General features: G+C 44.2%; 1 protein-coding gene across 1 annotated transcript in view; it reads left to right on the forward strand.

Annotated features, from left to right (window-relative positions):
• LOC121465587 (acyl-coenzyme A oxidase-like protein) overlaps positions 1–14,467 on the forward strand; it is a 300,287-nt gene that overhangs the window by 95,958 nt on the left and 189,862 nt on the right. The window contains exon 10 of the mRNA XM_041678830.1: positions 1,367–1,401. Within this exon, the coding sequence (XP_041534764.1) occupies positions 1,367–1,401 (35 nt within the window). The remainder of the gene's footprint in view (positions 1–1,366; positions 1,402–14,467) is intronic.

Raw genomic sequence — 14,467 nt, forward strand, 5'->3', positions numbered from 1 at the left:
TTAGTTGCTGTGAGCTTCTTTAATGGCTAATGCCGTGGCTGGACATAAGAGGGCTCATGAGACTTACATAGATTCACTGGACATTGATTACATCTTTTCTATAATGAAGCACTTCCAAAGTTCTAAAAACAAATCGAAAATTAAGTTTTGGAATATACTAACATTTTCATAGATAGGCATCGATTATAGTACTTATACAGTAGTTAATATTGGTAGCGTTTTCTGTGTTTGTCATGCAGTTATACTGCTATAAACACAAATGTAGAAAACATCTTCATCCTAACATTATTCTTAAGAGGAAACAATGGTTCTGACCACTTTAAAACTAGGAAACTGGCATCAAGGACCTCAGTAACTGCTGTTGCAGCTGAGCTCAATCCGCTAACCTGACTGTCTTGTTCACTGTTCACCGTGTGTGAAATGTCCAGGGCTCATGCCTTATGGTTTTGACCTTATGGTTGTGACCATGTATGCTTGAGAGGTTTCCATGATACTGCTGCAGGTAAAGAGGACATCACAGCTTCATTTCAGCCTCCTGTCGCTGCTGCATCCAGCTGTCACATGTACCATTCCCTGAAGTTACATTTCCATTTGGGGCTTGGTTTCTCTACAGTCTTTAGAATGTGACTTGACCGGCCTTGAGATGATGGGATAGCCTTAAATGCTAAGTGAATCCCCAGGAAACCTCTGGCCCAGGTATCTAATCCCTTGGTGGTCTAGAGTCTACATGATGCTCCTGTGAAAGGGGTGACTGGGGGGGCCCACTCTTGGTTTTGCTGTACCAATGCAAACCTTGGTAATGGCTGCATGTTGACACCCCATCCTTCTACTGATGTCCCAAGAGCCCTGACCTGCAAGTTGCTCCCAACTAAGGATGCTTTCTGTCTGATCCATGATGAAATACCCTTGGCTGTCTAAAGACCTTTTCAAAATATCATGATCCTTTCAAAGCAAAGTTGAAATCAAGGCACTATCATTAGAAATGGCTGTGAAACAACAAGGCCTGTTAGGAAATGTTTTAAGATTTACTTTTATTATGTGTATGAAGGTTTGTCTGCTTATGTATGTATGTGCATCATGTATGTGCCTACTGCCCACAGAGGTCAGAAAAGGACAGCAAATGCCCTGTCACTGAAGTTACAGCTGGTTGTGAGCCACCATGTTGGTGCTGGGACCTCTGCAAGAGCAGCCAGTACTCTTATATTTTGGTTGTGAGCCTAGCCTTTAACGGCTGAGCCATCTCTCCAACCCCAGACATTAGGAAATGTTTAAAAATAATTGACCATATTGAGCTAATTTTCTTGTGATTTCAGCATGTCCTTTATATTATTTAATTTGTATTTTCCCTCTTTTTTCTTAATTGCAGGTTGGACTGACGATAGCCATCCGCTATAGCCACAGGTAAGGTTTTAAAATCTTTTTTTAAAAGAAATGGGCTTGTGGTTTAGAGGTTTTGGTTTTCGTAGGTCCTGAAGAATTTTGAGGTTTGTGTTCTGTTTTGGTTTCTTTTTTGGTGGCTGTTTTTCCATGTTGGAGATGGTACAATTGCAATTGTTGTTTGGAGGAATGTGTGGTGGTGGCGGTGGAGGAATGGTTTTAGTTTTTGCTTATGCGTTCGTTGCAAGCTGGCCTCAACCTTGCAGTCCTGCCTCAGCCTCCCTAACACTGGGATCATAGGATCGCACCACGGTACTCAGTTCTGCCGTCAGTCTTGTTTACAGACAGTCTTCTTGGTGGTTCAGCTTGGCTTGTTGTTTTTTGATCCTCCTGCCTCTGCTTCCAAAGTGCTAAGATCACAAGTGTGACCCCTGTGCCCAACAACATTTTCTGAATGACATGAACTCGAGAAGCTTGACGGTAGGGCACAGATGTGATTTGTGTGTAGCGTGTTGAGCCTGAGTCTGAGAATCAGAGTGAGGGGGTTTTTACCTGTGAGGCCAGGCCAGGCCTGTTTGTAGAGCTCTTTCCTTGCCCACCACACCTCTCTCCTTCCTGCCTTCCTGCCTTTGGCAGAGGCAAAGGGCCTCGATTTTTGTCTCGCTTCATGATATCCACCCTGGTGGCAATCGCACCATGTCAATGAAAACAAAGCATTACTTTCTAGTGCCATCATTGTAGCCTTGTCCTGTGAATGTTTGCTTCTAGAATCATCTCTCTTGTGTGTATGCACCAAGATATACTGTGCTGAATGAATTAAAATGAAGGTTTGATAAGCAGTGTCTTCCTGTTCTCATGTACGCTGTGTTCACCGCTTCCCCAAAGCGCCACCCTCGGATCAAAGGCTGGCAGCTCAGGTTAATCTGCTCATCTCTCCGCAAACAACTCAAAAGAATACCAGGCGTCGGGACAAATTTTCATCCTGAAGATAGTTGTTACAAGTTGTATGTTCAGTTTTGATCTAAGTGTGAGACTCAAATAGCTGCTGAAAAACAGAACAGGTATGAACAGGAAGAGGGCAGGAGTGGACTTGAACTTCTCGGAGTTCATGTATGAGAAGGAAGGTGTTTGGGGAGACATGTCTGGAGCAGGTGGATGAAGGCTGCCCCAGACAGGTTCATGGCCGTGCAGGGGGTAAAGTGATATCTTCCCCTTGCCTGTCACATAAGCTTATGGCTGAGGTCACATAACAAAAGGCAGGTAATGAGAGGCCGATGTACATGTTCATTCAGTACGTTTTACACGAGGAGGAGGTTTTATAAGAAAACAAAGACCCAAAGTGAAGAAGCATGATTAGACAGGTGCTAGAGCAGTGGTTCTTAACCTGGGGTCCCTATCCCTTTTGGGGTTGCTTATCAGATATCCTGCACATTAAATATTTATATTACAATTCATAACAATAGTAGAATTAAAGCTATGAAGTAGCAATGAAATAATTTATGATTAGGGGGTCACCCCAACACAAGGAACTGTATTAAAGGGTCACAGCATTAGGACAGTTGAGAACCACTGCTCTAGTGTGGATAAAATGATGGGCCTTTTTTTGCTCAGATCTTCTCTGTGCTCTGGTGCCTTCAGAGGTCAGGATGCTCCTTTGCGAATTGAGAGGGTGCTCTAAAGAGTCTTGCGAGCTGTTTTGGTGATCTTCTCTTCTGCGATCTTCTCATGCCAAAGGGCCATATTTTGGAGTAACAAGTCCCAAACCCTATCTTCCACCTGTGTGTTTCCCAAGTCTGGTGTGTGCAGTGTTTGGATGGTGTGCACACACATAGAAACATTGTCCTGAAAGAGCATGCTGTCCCCTCATCAGCACAGCTGGGTTGTCACAGCTGATGAGATGCCTCTCACCGTGCCCTTAAGACACATTCACCCATCAGTGCACTCGTGGGCTGTGTCTGCCTTTTAATTATAAGGGATGTTGATGTTATAAATACAGCACATGAATGTCTTGTCCTTGCTTCTACTCCTTTTGGACTTATATAAGAATTAGAGTCCTAATTACATGGCAATACTCAAGTTAATTGTTTTGAAGAGTGTTCATACTATTTTCTTGTCATTGCTATGTGAAATGGAGTTGTATGAAGTCCACACAGTTCTGGTTCCTTCAGAAACAGTTGGGATGGAGAATTTCATTGTTATGTTTTAGCAGAACCCAGAGACTGGAGTGAGAGTTTCCTGGGTCTTCTTTGTGTGGACAGGAAGACTTTGAGGACAAGGTTTGGGTCTTATCAGCAGACCTTTTCAAAAATTCCCATAGAAAGGCCAGCACAAGAGTGAGGAAGATGAGGAAAACCCCGATCGACCTCTGCAGTGGATGGAGATAGATTCGAGAATCAGGAAAAGGCAAACGTGGTTCCAGAGTGACAAATGAGGAGGAATGGCTTCTCCGTAGAGCAATGGGTGGAGGCATCGTAAGGAGATGAGTTTGAAGAGGAAATGAAGGAGTCAGGAAAATCACGTAACCTTGATGAGCAAGCATTTCTCAGTCTGCTGTGGACAGAAGTGGGGACAGAGCTCTTCCAGAGCAGGAGGGGACCTTGCATGATAACTAAGGTGCTTGAGGCCGCAAAGCATCCAGGGGTGCTCCAGCTGTTAAATCTGTCCCATTAAAAAGAGGATGCTGTTCAGGATGAAAAATATCCCCCACAGCACACAGACATGCATGTGTGCACACAGACTTTCACATTCATGCACATATGTGACTACACACGTGCACGTACACACACACACACCATCCACATCTACTTCTGCATCTATCCCTTTGTATCCATCATTCCAGACCTGATTATATGGCATAGGGGTGCATGTGATATGCCACATAGGGTTGGTGCTGAGGTGTGGGGAAGCGGAGGATACTGTAGCCATATTCAGATACTATAAATGTGCAAAGCAAGAAGAACACCTGCCATGGCTGATGGACATTTAGCAACGGGACTTGCTCACAGTTCATTTATTATCATGGTGCCTTAATTTATTTTTATAAAGTCAAGTCATTTTTGTACAGAGTGGAAAATTGTCTCTTTGATGCTTATTTCCCATTGTTTAGCTTGAGGTTTTGGGTGGAATCCACACAGTGTGACAACTGGGTAACCCCGAAAAGTGCCCTTTGCAGATAACAGCTCTTGGGGCCCCACCACCTACGCAGTGGGGAACAGTTTCCCCAGTGTGTGGGTGTTTCATTTTGTTCTTTCTCTGTAAGGTTGAAAGAATTGCACTCTTCCTCCTTACTGATCCAGGGCGGCAGCCCAAAGCAGCGCGTTCCCTCGTGGTGGATACCCCTGGGCAACCGTGAAAGAGGAAAGAGGCAGAGAAACGGCACCTCACCTCTAGCTCTCCCTTCTGACACGGGAGCACCCACGTGAGCCAACCTTGTGGCATTTTTGCATGAGCCTCTACACTGATGTTTCAAAAGCAGAAGATAACAGCAGCCTGTGATAGGATGATTTTGTTTGTTTCTTTTGCTGGTTTTCTCTCTTAAATAGATAAGAAAGGAAACAAATTTTCCATCTGCTACAGGTACAGGAAAGTCCACAGGAACATGAGTTTTAGATAAAACTGAACAATGGTTCTTCTCCAAAACAGACTTTTATCTCCTGGCTTCCTTTGGTCCTGAAGTAAGGCCAACTTAGCTGTCGTTGAGGTCAGTGTCACATCAAGACATTGGGGTTATAGGTGACAATTCTTACAAAGGGTTTGACATCTCCAAGGTGTTATGGATAGTTTTATGTCAACTTGAAACAGGCTAAAGTAATCTAAGAGCATGGAAACTCAATTAAGAAAATCCATAATATCCAGCTGTAGGGAATTTTCTTAATTGTTTATTGATGTGGGAGTGCCCAACTCATTGTGTGTTTATAGGTTCTAGAAAAAATAACAGGCTGAGCAAGTCATGTTGAGCAGACCAGTGAGCAGCACCCCTCAGCCCCCATGACCCCTGCATCAATTCCTGCCTCCAGGTTCCTGCCCTGTTTGAGTTCCTGTCCTGATTTGGTTATGGTGTTTCATCATAGCAATAGTAACCCTAACTAAGACACAGGGTTGTGGACCAGAGACGGGGAAGGCAGAACTAGAGGGCCTACATGTAATCAGTCCCCAAGGTGAAGAGTGTCTGTGCCCATTGTACAGACCTATGGCTCAACAGGCACCCCAAGGCTGTTCCTAGTTTTGTTTTGAATGACTTAGCAAGAAGTGAAGGGGTCATGGACTCTTGTGTATGACTTGGATTAGAATCAGATTCTGAAGTTGGCAGATGAATCAGAAAGCTTATTGAATGGACAGGTGATATCAAGCCAGTAATGAAACTGTCATCTTGAAATACAAAAATAAAGAAAAGGCAAGAAACAGGGTCATCAGGGCCATTGGGCTTTGATTTCAAGAGCTGGCAGATACCTAGTGACTCCCATTTGGAGCTGGTTTGATCTTGTGGGGTCAGCTGGGGGAGAATGTAGTTCTCCAAATTTTGTAAAAATAAAAAAAATTGCCTTTCTACCCTTTTTTTCTATTTTCAAGAAATAGTTGTTTCTGTCACTAGGGCTCTGGCCAACTGCTTTATCTGTCTCTTTCTCAGACTTCACAGTAAGGCTCTGACCAGATTTATACACAAGAATTGCCAAGAATTATTTCTCTTTGATGCTCAAATCTTGAAAGTCAAGCTATCTTTAGAAGGTTACATTTTTTCATCACCTTCCTACAGAATATTATTCTCAAGGGTCAGACTACAGATCTTCATGGAGTGTTCAAATCATATGTTTTTACTTAGTGTTTTGAGGACTGTAGGCTATGTTGTAGGTATTTCATGGCAGAACTCAGTACAGGCTTGCAGATGGGTCTAGAGAGTGACAGATGCTCTTTAGGCTCTACACCTTCTGGTACATCTTCTGTCCACCCCAACCCCACAGTCCCTTGTCTCTTCTCAAGTTAATGGCCTTATCTTTTAGGGACCTTTCCATCAACCCTAAATGGTTGCATGCCATCACCATACCCACAGGGTTGTCTCCAGAGATCATCTGCCCACCAACAAAGGGCTCTTCCTCAAACACAAATCTGATAATACTTTTCTTCCCAGAAGCCTCTGTGGGCTTCCAGCCCCAGAGCATGAAATCCAGATGCTTAGCATGGGATTCTGGATTCATTCCTGGTCCATCTCCTCTCAAGCTTCATGTGTTTTCATACACTTGATGCTGTTATTCCCTTTGATAAAGTAACTTACCTCATCTCTTTTTATATCAGTGAACTCCTACTTCATTTCAGGCAGCCTCTTGGGACGTTGTAGTCTTTTTGAAGACTTGTCAGGAATTCATTCTCCTCTCGGTTAGGGTTCAGGGTGTTTCTCAAGACAGATTCTCTGTGTCTACTTACCATCTTTATCTAGAGATGTGAAGGACGGATTATGTGAAGGCCCACATTGGGCCTGCCCTATGCTATTCCTTCCCCAGTTAGCGCTTGGCCTAGAGCTAAGGTCATGGACACAGTGCTGTGTTGGTGGGTCTGAGAAAACGTAGATTTTCTTTTACAATCACTCCTTTAAAAAAGTGACCTCTCCCTTATTTTAAAAAGACTGAGATAACTGTATTATTTTTCTCACCACAATGATAAAAATACTCAAGCAAAGCAACTAGAAGATTTCTTTTGGCTTGCTGTTTGAGGGTACAGTCATTAGAGGAAGTAATGAGGATGGAGGAAGGCATGGCAGCAGGGGTAGGTATGAGGCAGGGAAAGGAGAGTACCGATATCCAGATGGCCTTTTCTCTTTCCCATTTTTACTCAGTCCCAAACCCCAGCCACCTATGATTGGTAGTATCATCTACATCCAGGACAGGACTTACTTCTTAATCAGTTCTTCCATAGGCATATCCGAAAGTGTATCTCTGCAATTCCCTAGGCATTTCTAAATCTAACAAAGTAGACGATCAAGATGATCTCAAGTCCACCCTTATCGATTTGGCACCCAAGCCCGTGACTTTAAACCATAACATTCTACCCCAAGCACCTTAAGTCCATCTCATTAGGCAAAATGTATTTAGTCCATCTCTAAGAACCCTTGAAGTCTAACAGTTCTAATATTGTTCACCAGCCCAAACTCAGTGTCTTCCCTGAGATCCAAGATAATTTCTTACCTCATATAATCTTACCCTTTACAAATAAAAATGAAAACCATATGCTTCCAATATAAATTGGTGCAGAGTAGATGGTAGTATTTTAACGCAAAACCAGGAGGATAACGAGGAAGATTAACTAACCTAAGCTAAGCAAAAGAAACACCAAACTCTGAAGTTTTGTCCAGCATCTTGGGCTCGTGATAGCATCATCTGGACCCCAGTGGACTTGGGTAGTCCCACCTATTCAATTCTGTTGCCCGTGGCAACTGTAGCCCCCCCCCCCCCAGCTGACTCCACTCAGTACCTGCAGCTTTGCTTGACAAATACCCCACATCTACAGCATCTCTAATATATTTGGGATCTCCACTGCCACCTAGGTTTCACCTTTAAGGTTTGTGCATAACCATCCCAGAAGTTGTTTCCAGAGGCTCTGACCCTGTTACACATCACATCACATAAAAGTTATTGTAGAACCTTGGTGCAAGCTTCCACAACCGCCTCACTCCTGCATCTCATGGGTCCATGAGACCAGCACAGTATGGATGCCACCTCCAAATTCTGCTTTCAGCTCAAGGTGTGTGTAGCATGTCCTTCCCTTCTGTAGTGTCCTCCGTGCACCTTGATGGCTGACTCTGGAGAAACACTTCTCAAAGAATCCCTTCAATGGCCTTCTCAGCTTAAGTTCTCCCCTTTCAAACAACTCTAATTGATACAAACAGAAACGTAAGGTAGGTGGGATCTTGACCTTAGATGACCTTTCCTACTGGTTGGGGCAGAGTAGGAAGTTTCTCTTTAGTGGTGCTAAGTCCTTATCTCAGCTGCTTATCTACACCCACCTTCACCACAAGGTCCAGATTGCTCACAACACCCTCCACCAAGCCACACATTTTCATGTTTTCTTCTCTTTCACACTGTAAATATGACTAATAACAGATAGCAGTAACCGTGCCACAGGCAGTACAAAACCAAATGTACTTTGCCAGACTCTGACCTGAATAGACTTGCTGGAGTCTGGTCTTGGGGTAGGATCAAAGGAATGGTGGTAGACGTGATCTGTCAGTTAGGAAGAGGGGAAAGCACGCACACGTGCACACACGCACTCACACACACTTTCCTGGGCTCTGTCTGGGCTGCCTGATGGAAGATGTTCCTCACCTTGAGGATACGCCTAACCTGCATCAGGGTAGCCTCTGGAAATGATCACACAGACATGCCCAGTAGTGACTCTCCTGTGCCCCAGCAAGTTGATAGTTAAGATTAATCATCACAGTACTCAAATCAAATTGGCCAAAATTCAGCATAGCTCAAATTAAAATCCCAATGATCTCTCATGTAGAAATCAACAATTACTAAACTCTTTTGTAAAGATAAAGACCTAGAGTAACTATGTTAATCAGACCTTCGCTACTGTGGCCAGATGTGTGACAGAAACTCTTTGAAGGAAGGAATGATTTACTTTGGCTCACAGCTTCAGTTCATCATGGCTAAAGGTGTGGTGGAGCCAAGTTCCATTCCTCCAGGTAGCTCATGGCAGAAGGGTGTCTACACTGCTGACTTTGTTTCTCCCTTGGTTTCATTTGGCTTCCTCCCTATGTGATGGTGCCTTCCACAACTTGAGGAGTGCTCTATCCTAGGTTAATTCTCTTAGGGAACCACCACAGACACTCCCATAAGATATATGCTTTATTAATCTCCTTTATTTCATCAAGAGGACAGCCAATAACAACCCATTATGCCATCAATCTTCAAAACAAAACAGAACAAAACAGAATCACGAGAGCTGCATTTAAAGTCTCATTGTAATGTTACAGTAATCAGTTCAGTGTAGGGTTGGTGAAAGGATAGACATATGGTGTATATGTGTATACACACACACACTCACATCCCTTACCACATTATCATCCCTCAATGTAAAACTTAAAGCTACACACCTGGGAAAGGATTAAGAGAAAATCTTTGTGAGCCTCTGCAAGACACAACTTTCTTCAGTCTTAAAAAAAACTGCAGTATAAACGAAAAGGTTGGAAACATAGATCTTATTAATTAAATACAAGTGTTGCTTGAAAAGCGGGGCTAAAAGATGAAAAGACGATCCACAAATTGGGAGAAAAATATTTGTGCAATGCGCATCTGACAGGAGACTTGGATCGGGAACATATAAAAACCTGTCATGGCCCCCTTGACAAGAAAACAAAGGAGCCCCGCTTAATTTATGAACAGAAAGCTTTGAACCGTGAAGAGATGTTTGACACCATCAATTATTAAGGAAATGAAAATACACTGAATGTACTTTAGAATGAGTTAAGAGAGCCAATCTCCTCCAACCCACACAAAGCAGCTGAGGAGGAGATGTGGACCCTCCCATTAGGGGAGAAGGCAGAATCGTGCAGCCACTTTGGGGAATGATTTTGGTAGTTTCTTGTAATGTTATCTACTTAACGATTTAACGATACTACTTCTGGAAATCTACACAAGAGAGATGAAACGGACCTGCGTGCAGATGTTTATGACACGTCTATGTATAACAGCCTCAAACTGAAAACAATCCCTAGCATCCTGGGAAACGGACGAAGGCTAGCACAGCCATGTGATGAAATACACTTGGAAATGGAAAGGCACTGTAATGAGTGAAAGGATCCAGGCTCAAGGGCACACAGACGATGCAATTAGCGTTGTATAACCTGAAGACGTCCAGTTGCATGTTAGTGGTGTCCCAGGAGGGTGCAGGGATTGACTGGAAACACATCTGAGGAGCTTGGGGCTGGGGTGAGAGGTGTTTTCAATCCTGATCATGACGGTCTCGCCTCGTTTCAAAGGAGTTTTACTGGGATGGGTTTGCAAGTGTGAGCTAAAGAGGTGAGGTAGGGAACCCTTGCACCACTTTTGCTAGGGCCCTTTCTAGAAGGTGGTATTTCCAGTTCTGTCTTCCAAGGCTCTTTTGTGGGGGCCAAGGCGAGTATTTCATTTGGAACTGTGGTGTGTGCTGTGTGCCCGGCGGGAGGCCAGGAGTTCATGTTTTGGCTCGCCTTATCACTTTCCAGGAAGCTGTTAAGTGCACAGATGCACTCAGCTCTCTCTTGTCTTTCTAAGACTTGTCACATAAACACAGGTGCAGCCAGGTATTTTGTCAGCTGTGGACATTCCAGATGGAAGAGCACTTGAGTGAAGCCTTCTCACTGGGACAGTTCAGCCTGAGGTAATTGGATTTGACCTTGTCCTTCACCCTACAAGGTTGCTGTCAGGCACGAGACTGGGGGGTCTCCTGAGCCCTTAGGGCGCTGGACCAATGCACTTGACTTGGCTTAACTTCCCTCCTAGGAGCGGGTGTGGGTCCCCAAGGTCACATTCCAGGAGGCACAGCTCAGCTATCCATCTGGAAAACTCACCCGATGCTGACCTCTCCCTGGAGACTGAGGAATGGGGTGCAGCTGTTCGTAGCTCTCCCCAGTAAGAAAGCAGCTCCATGTTCTGCTCCGGTGAAAGTGGCAGGTGTCACTCCTGTTTCCACTTGGTTGACTGCCACTGTGTGCTGGGCAGAGGGCAGAGCAAGAAATGAGCCCAGAGAAGTCCAACCACATGCTTAGCACCGCACTGAGCATGCTCGGTACTTCACCAAAAGAGGCAATACTGTTACTGTTCTTCCAGGGCCAGCTCTGTTGTGCTGATGACAGCCAGAAGGGAGGCAGGTGTGTGTGTATGTGCGTGTGTGTGTGTGTGTGTGTGTGTGTGTGTGTGTGTGTGTGTGTGAGAGAGAGAGAGAGAGAGAGAGAGAGAGAGAGAGAGAATGGAAAAATGAATGGAAAGAACCTGTTGCTGGATAGTGGGAACTGGCTCATAGTCTGATGGGCTACGGCCTGACTTGAAAGCCTGGTTCTGCTCCTAGATTCTCAAAGTATTTTCTCAGATTTTGTTGCATGGGGAGACCAGTGTCACAATTTGAAGATTCTTCGAAGCTAGCCATGCAAAGTTTTACATCTGCATGTGTATGCCTTTTTTTTTTCTCTATGAATTGTACTTTGGTCGCTCATGTTCCTAAAAATCCTGAAAGTCATCTTTCAATCACAGGGAGGTTGACCCGTTGGGAATGGCTGGGCATCTCTTAGGAGGTGCTTATGTCGTCAGCTGTAGACCAGGCAAAGGGGTGGTGCTGAGGCAGCTCTTTCTCTTCTTTCCTGTATCACGTAGCCTTCGTTTCCTGTTGAGGCTGATAGAGCCTCAGATGCCAAGTAGTGAAGCCGCTGTCGAAATCTACACTCCCAGAACTTCCCTACAGTGGGTATGCCTGCTCATGCCAGCATCTGCCTCAGATATTCAAGCTCATTTCTGTCCTCTGTAAAGTCCATGGTGGGGGTGGATGATGAGTGGGTACTTGAGGGTATGGAAGGGGCTCTATCTTGATCTAGGGATCAAGTTGTCTTCCTCCCCATTCATATGGTTGTTGGCATAAACTGGGCCAGTATGCTTGGCCTCTTAGTGGTATATGGTGTGGTTATTTATTTATTTATCATGCATGCGTGTGTGTGTGTGTAGGTGCATGCTTAACATGTTTTTATGTGCATGTAGAGGCCAGAGGTTGATACTAGTTGTCTTCCTTTAATACCTTTTGTCCTATTTTTGAGACCAGGTCTCTCAATGAACCTGTAACCCCACTCACTTGGCAAGAATAACTGGTTAGCAAGGCCTAGAGGTCCTCCCACCTTCTCCATGACACTATGGTTACAGGTATTTACTACCATTTTTACACGGGTGCTTGGGGTCCCAACTCGGGTCCTCATTCCTGTATGGCAAGTATTTTACTGACTGTTTGTTGATGTTTCTCCTGGGGTGATTGCTTCTAAACCAGAGTGATTTTGACCCTCAAGGGATGTTTGTTGATATTTCTGGCTAACCGGAGGTCAGAGAGGTTACTTCAGGTGTTTGATGGGTAGAGGCTGGGGATGTATTGCATTCCATAATACACAAATATAAAACAGCCCCTTAGAACAGAGAATCACCTAACCCAAAACATGAATAGAGTCCAAGTGGAAACCCACTGTAGACAGAGAGCCCCAGAGGCCAACATAGTGAACATCCATCCTTCATCTTCAGGACTTGGAAGGTATCATGTCCTCAACTGGCACAGACTGAATCAATCAGGTCTGTTATTTTATTTGTTGAATTTGTGTTGTTTAAACATAAAGATTAAATCAGCTTTCAAATAATATTGGCAATGAGTGAGCCAGCATGGTTGTCTCTTTAGCATGGTAGATGACTCTAAACCCACCGATGGCTGCCTGACAATGGTCCAGAGGCAGGAAGCAGCAGCCTTCCTGCCTTCCTGGTTGGCCTTTCAGTAGAGGCTCATGGGAAGGCACTATTGTGTTAGCTAGCTTTCTTCTCCGTGGAACAGAAGGCTCCGCATAAGCTACTTAAAAGGAGGAATGGTTATTTTTGCTCATGGATTCTGAAGGTTTGGTGCATGAACATCTTCGTGTCCCCTGGCAGGGAGTAGGTGCTCCTCCTCTGACCCAGTTAGCTCTCCATAGCTGTGATAGAGATCATGACCAAAAAATTCCCCATGCTCCCTGGCAGGGAGCAGGTGCTCCTCCTCTGACCCAGTTAGCTTTCCATAGCTGTGATAGAGATCATGACCAAAAAAATTCCCGTGCTCCCTGGCAGGGAGCAGGTGCTCTCCCCCTGACCCAGTTAGCTTTCCATAGCTGTGATAAAGACCATGACCAACAGCAACCTGGAGATGGAAGGATTTACCTCATCTTACAACTCATAGGTTACACTCCATTGCTGAGGGAAGTCATAGCCGTGGAGGAGTGTTGTTGATTGGCTTGTTATTCATGGCTGTAATTTCCTGCTTTCTTGTATAATACAGAACCACCTTCCCAGGGTGGCACTTCCCACCATGGCCTAGGCTCTCACACATCAATCATCAATCAAGAAAATGCTCTGCATGTCTGCCCACAGGCCGATCTGATTGAGACATTTTCTCAGTTGAAGTTCCCTCTATCCAGAATATCCTTGCTTGTGTGTCAAAATAACAAAAAAAAAAAAACATAATTGGCATACCTCCCTTTTTGTATCATTGTGATGAGTGCGGATTCCATCCTAATTCCAAGTAAAAACTCAGCTGATGTTGAAAATGAAACTCAACCAGCCACTCCAACAGCTGCTTTTAAAATCAAGTGTTCTATCTAACTCATAATCTAAAGAGCTGCTTATTAGTTTGGCACTTACATGTGGAAGAATGATGGTAAGCAAATGGCCAAAAGAATCTTTACTTTCCTGTAATTAAACTATGATGCTTCTGCAGGAGCAAAACAAACAAAAAACAACAACCATGTGTTAAAAAAATAAACACAAAAAAACTCCACTGCAATTAACAGCACACAGTGGTCTTGAATCTGAGTGGAGGTGTTTCAGGCAGTGGTCCTTGATTTTGCATGAGGTGTTCTGTACCAAGGCTGTGGTCCTGCTGTGTAATGTGGATGGACACTGCCAGAAATGCCTCTGGTTCATTTGACGTTCGATTCTGAGTTGATGTTTGGTTGTTTGAACTGAAGAACTCTCTCACTGCTACTAGATTTTTCGCAAACTTCATCCACAGCTTCAGAAGCTGGCTCTTAAGTAACAAGCAGTTGCTTAAATCCTGTTCTTGTAGCTACCATGACCCTCAAGGGGGTGTAATCAATTCTGTTTTGAAGGCAAGGGCATCTATTCTGAGAGATTAAGGAACCTGTCCAAGGCCACGTGGGCACTTAATGAAGATCACCGTCTGTCAATAATGCTAGGATTCTCTATGTATCTTGGAATAGCAGTGAACATAAGATCCATTTGAGAAAATATTCTCAGAAAAATCAAAGAGCTACTTCATAAGAGAAACTACAGGGATATATCTTTATAAAGAAATGAAATGTACAACATAAGCTGTGAACGAAAAG

The sequence above is a fragment of the Microtus oregoni genome, unplaced genomic scaffold (genome assembly GCF_018167655.1).
Source record: "Microtus oregoni isolate MIOR12 unplaced genomic scaffold, Mior012 000031F_ref0000149, whole genome shotgun sequence".
Taxonomy (NCBI): domain Eukaryota; kingdom Metazoa; phylum Chordata; class Mammalia; order Rodentia; family Cricetidae; genus Microtus; species Microtus oregoni.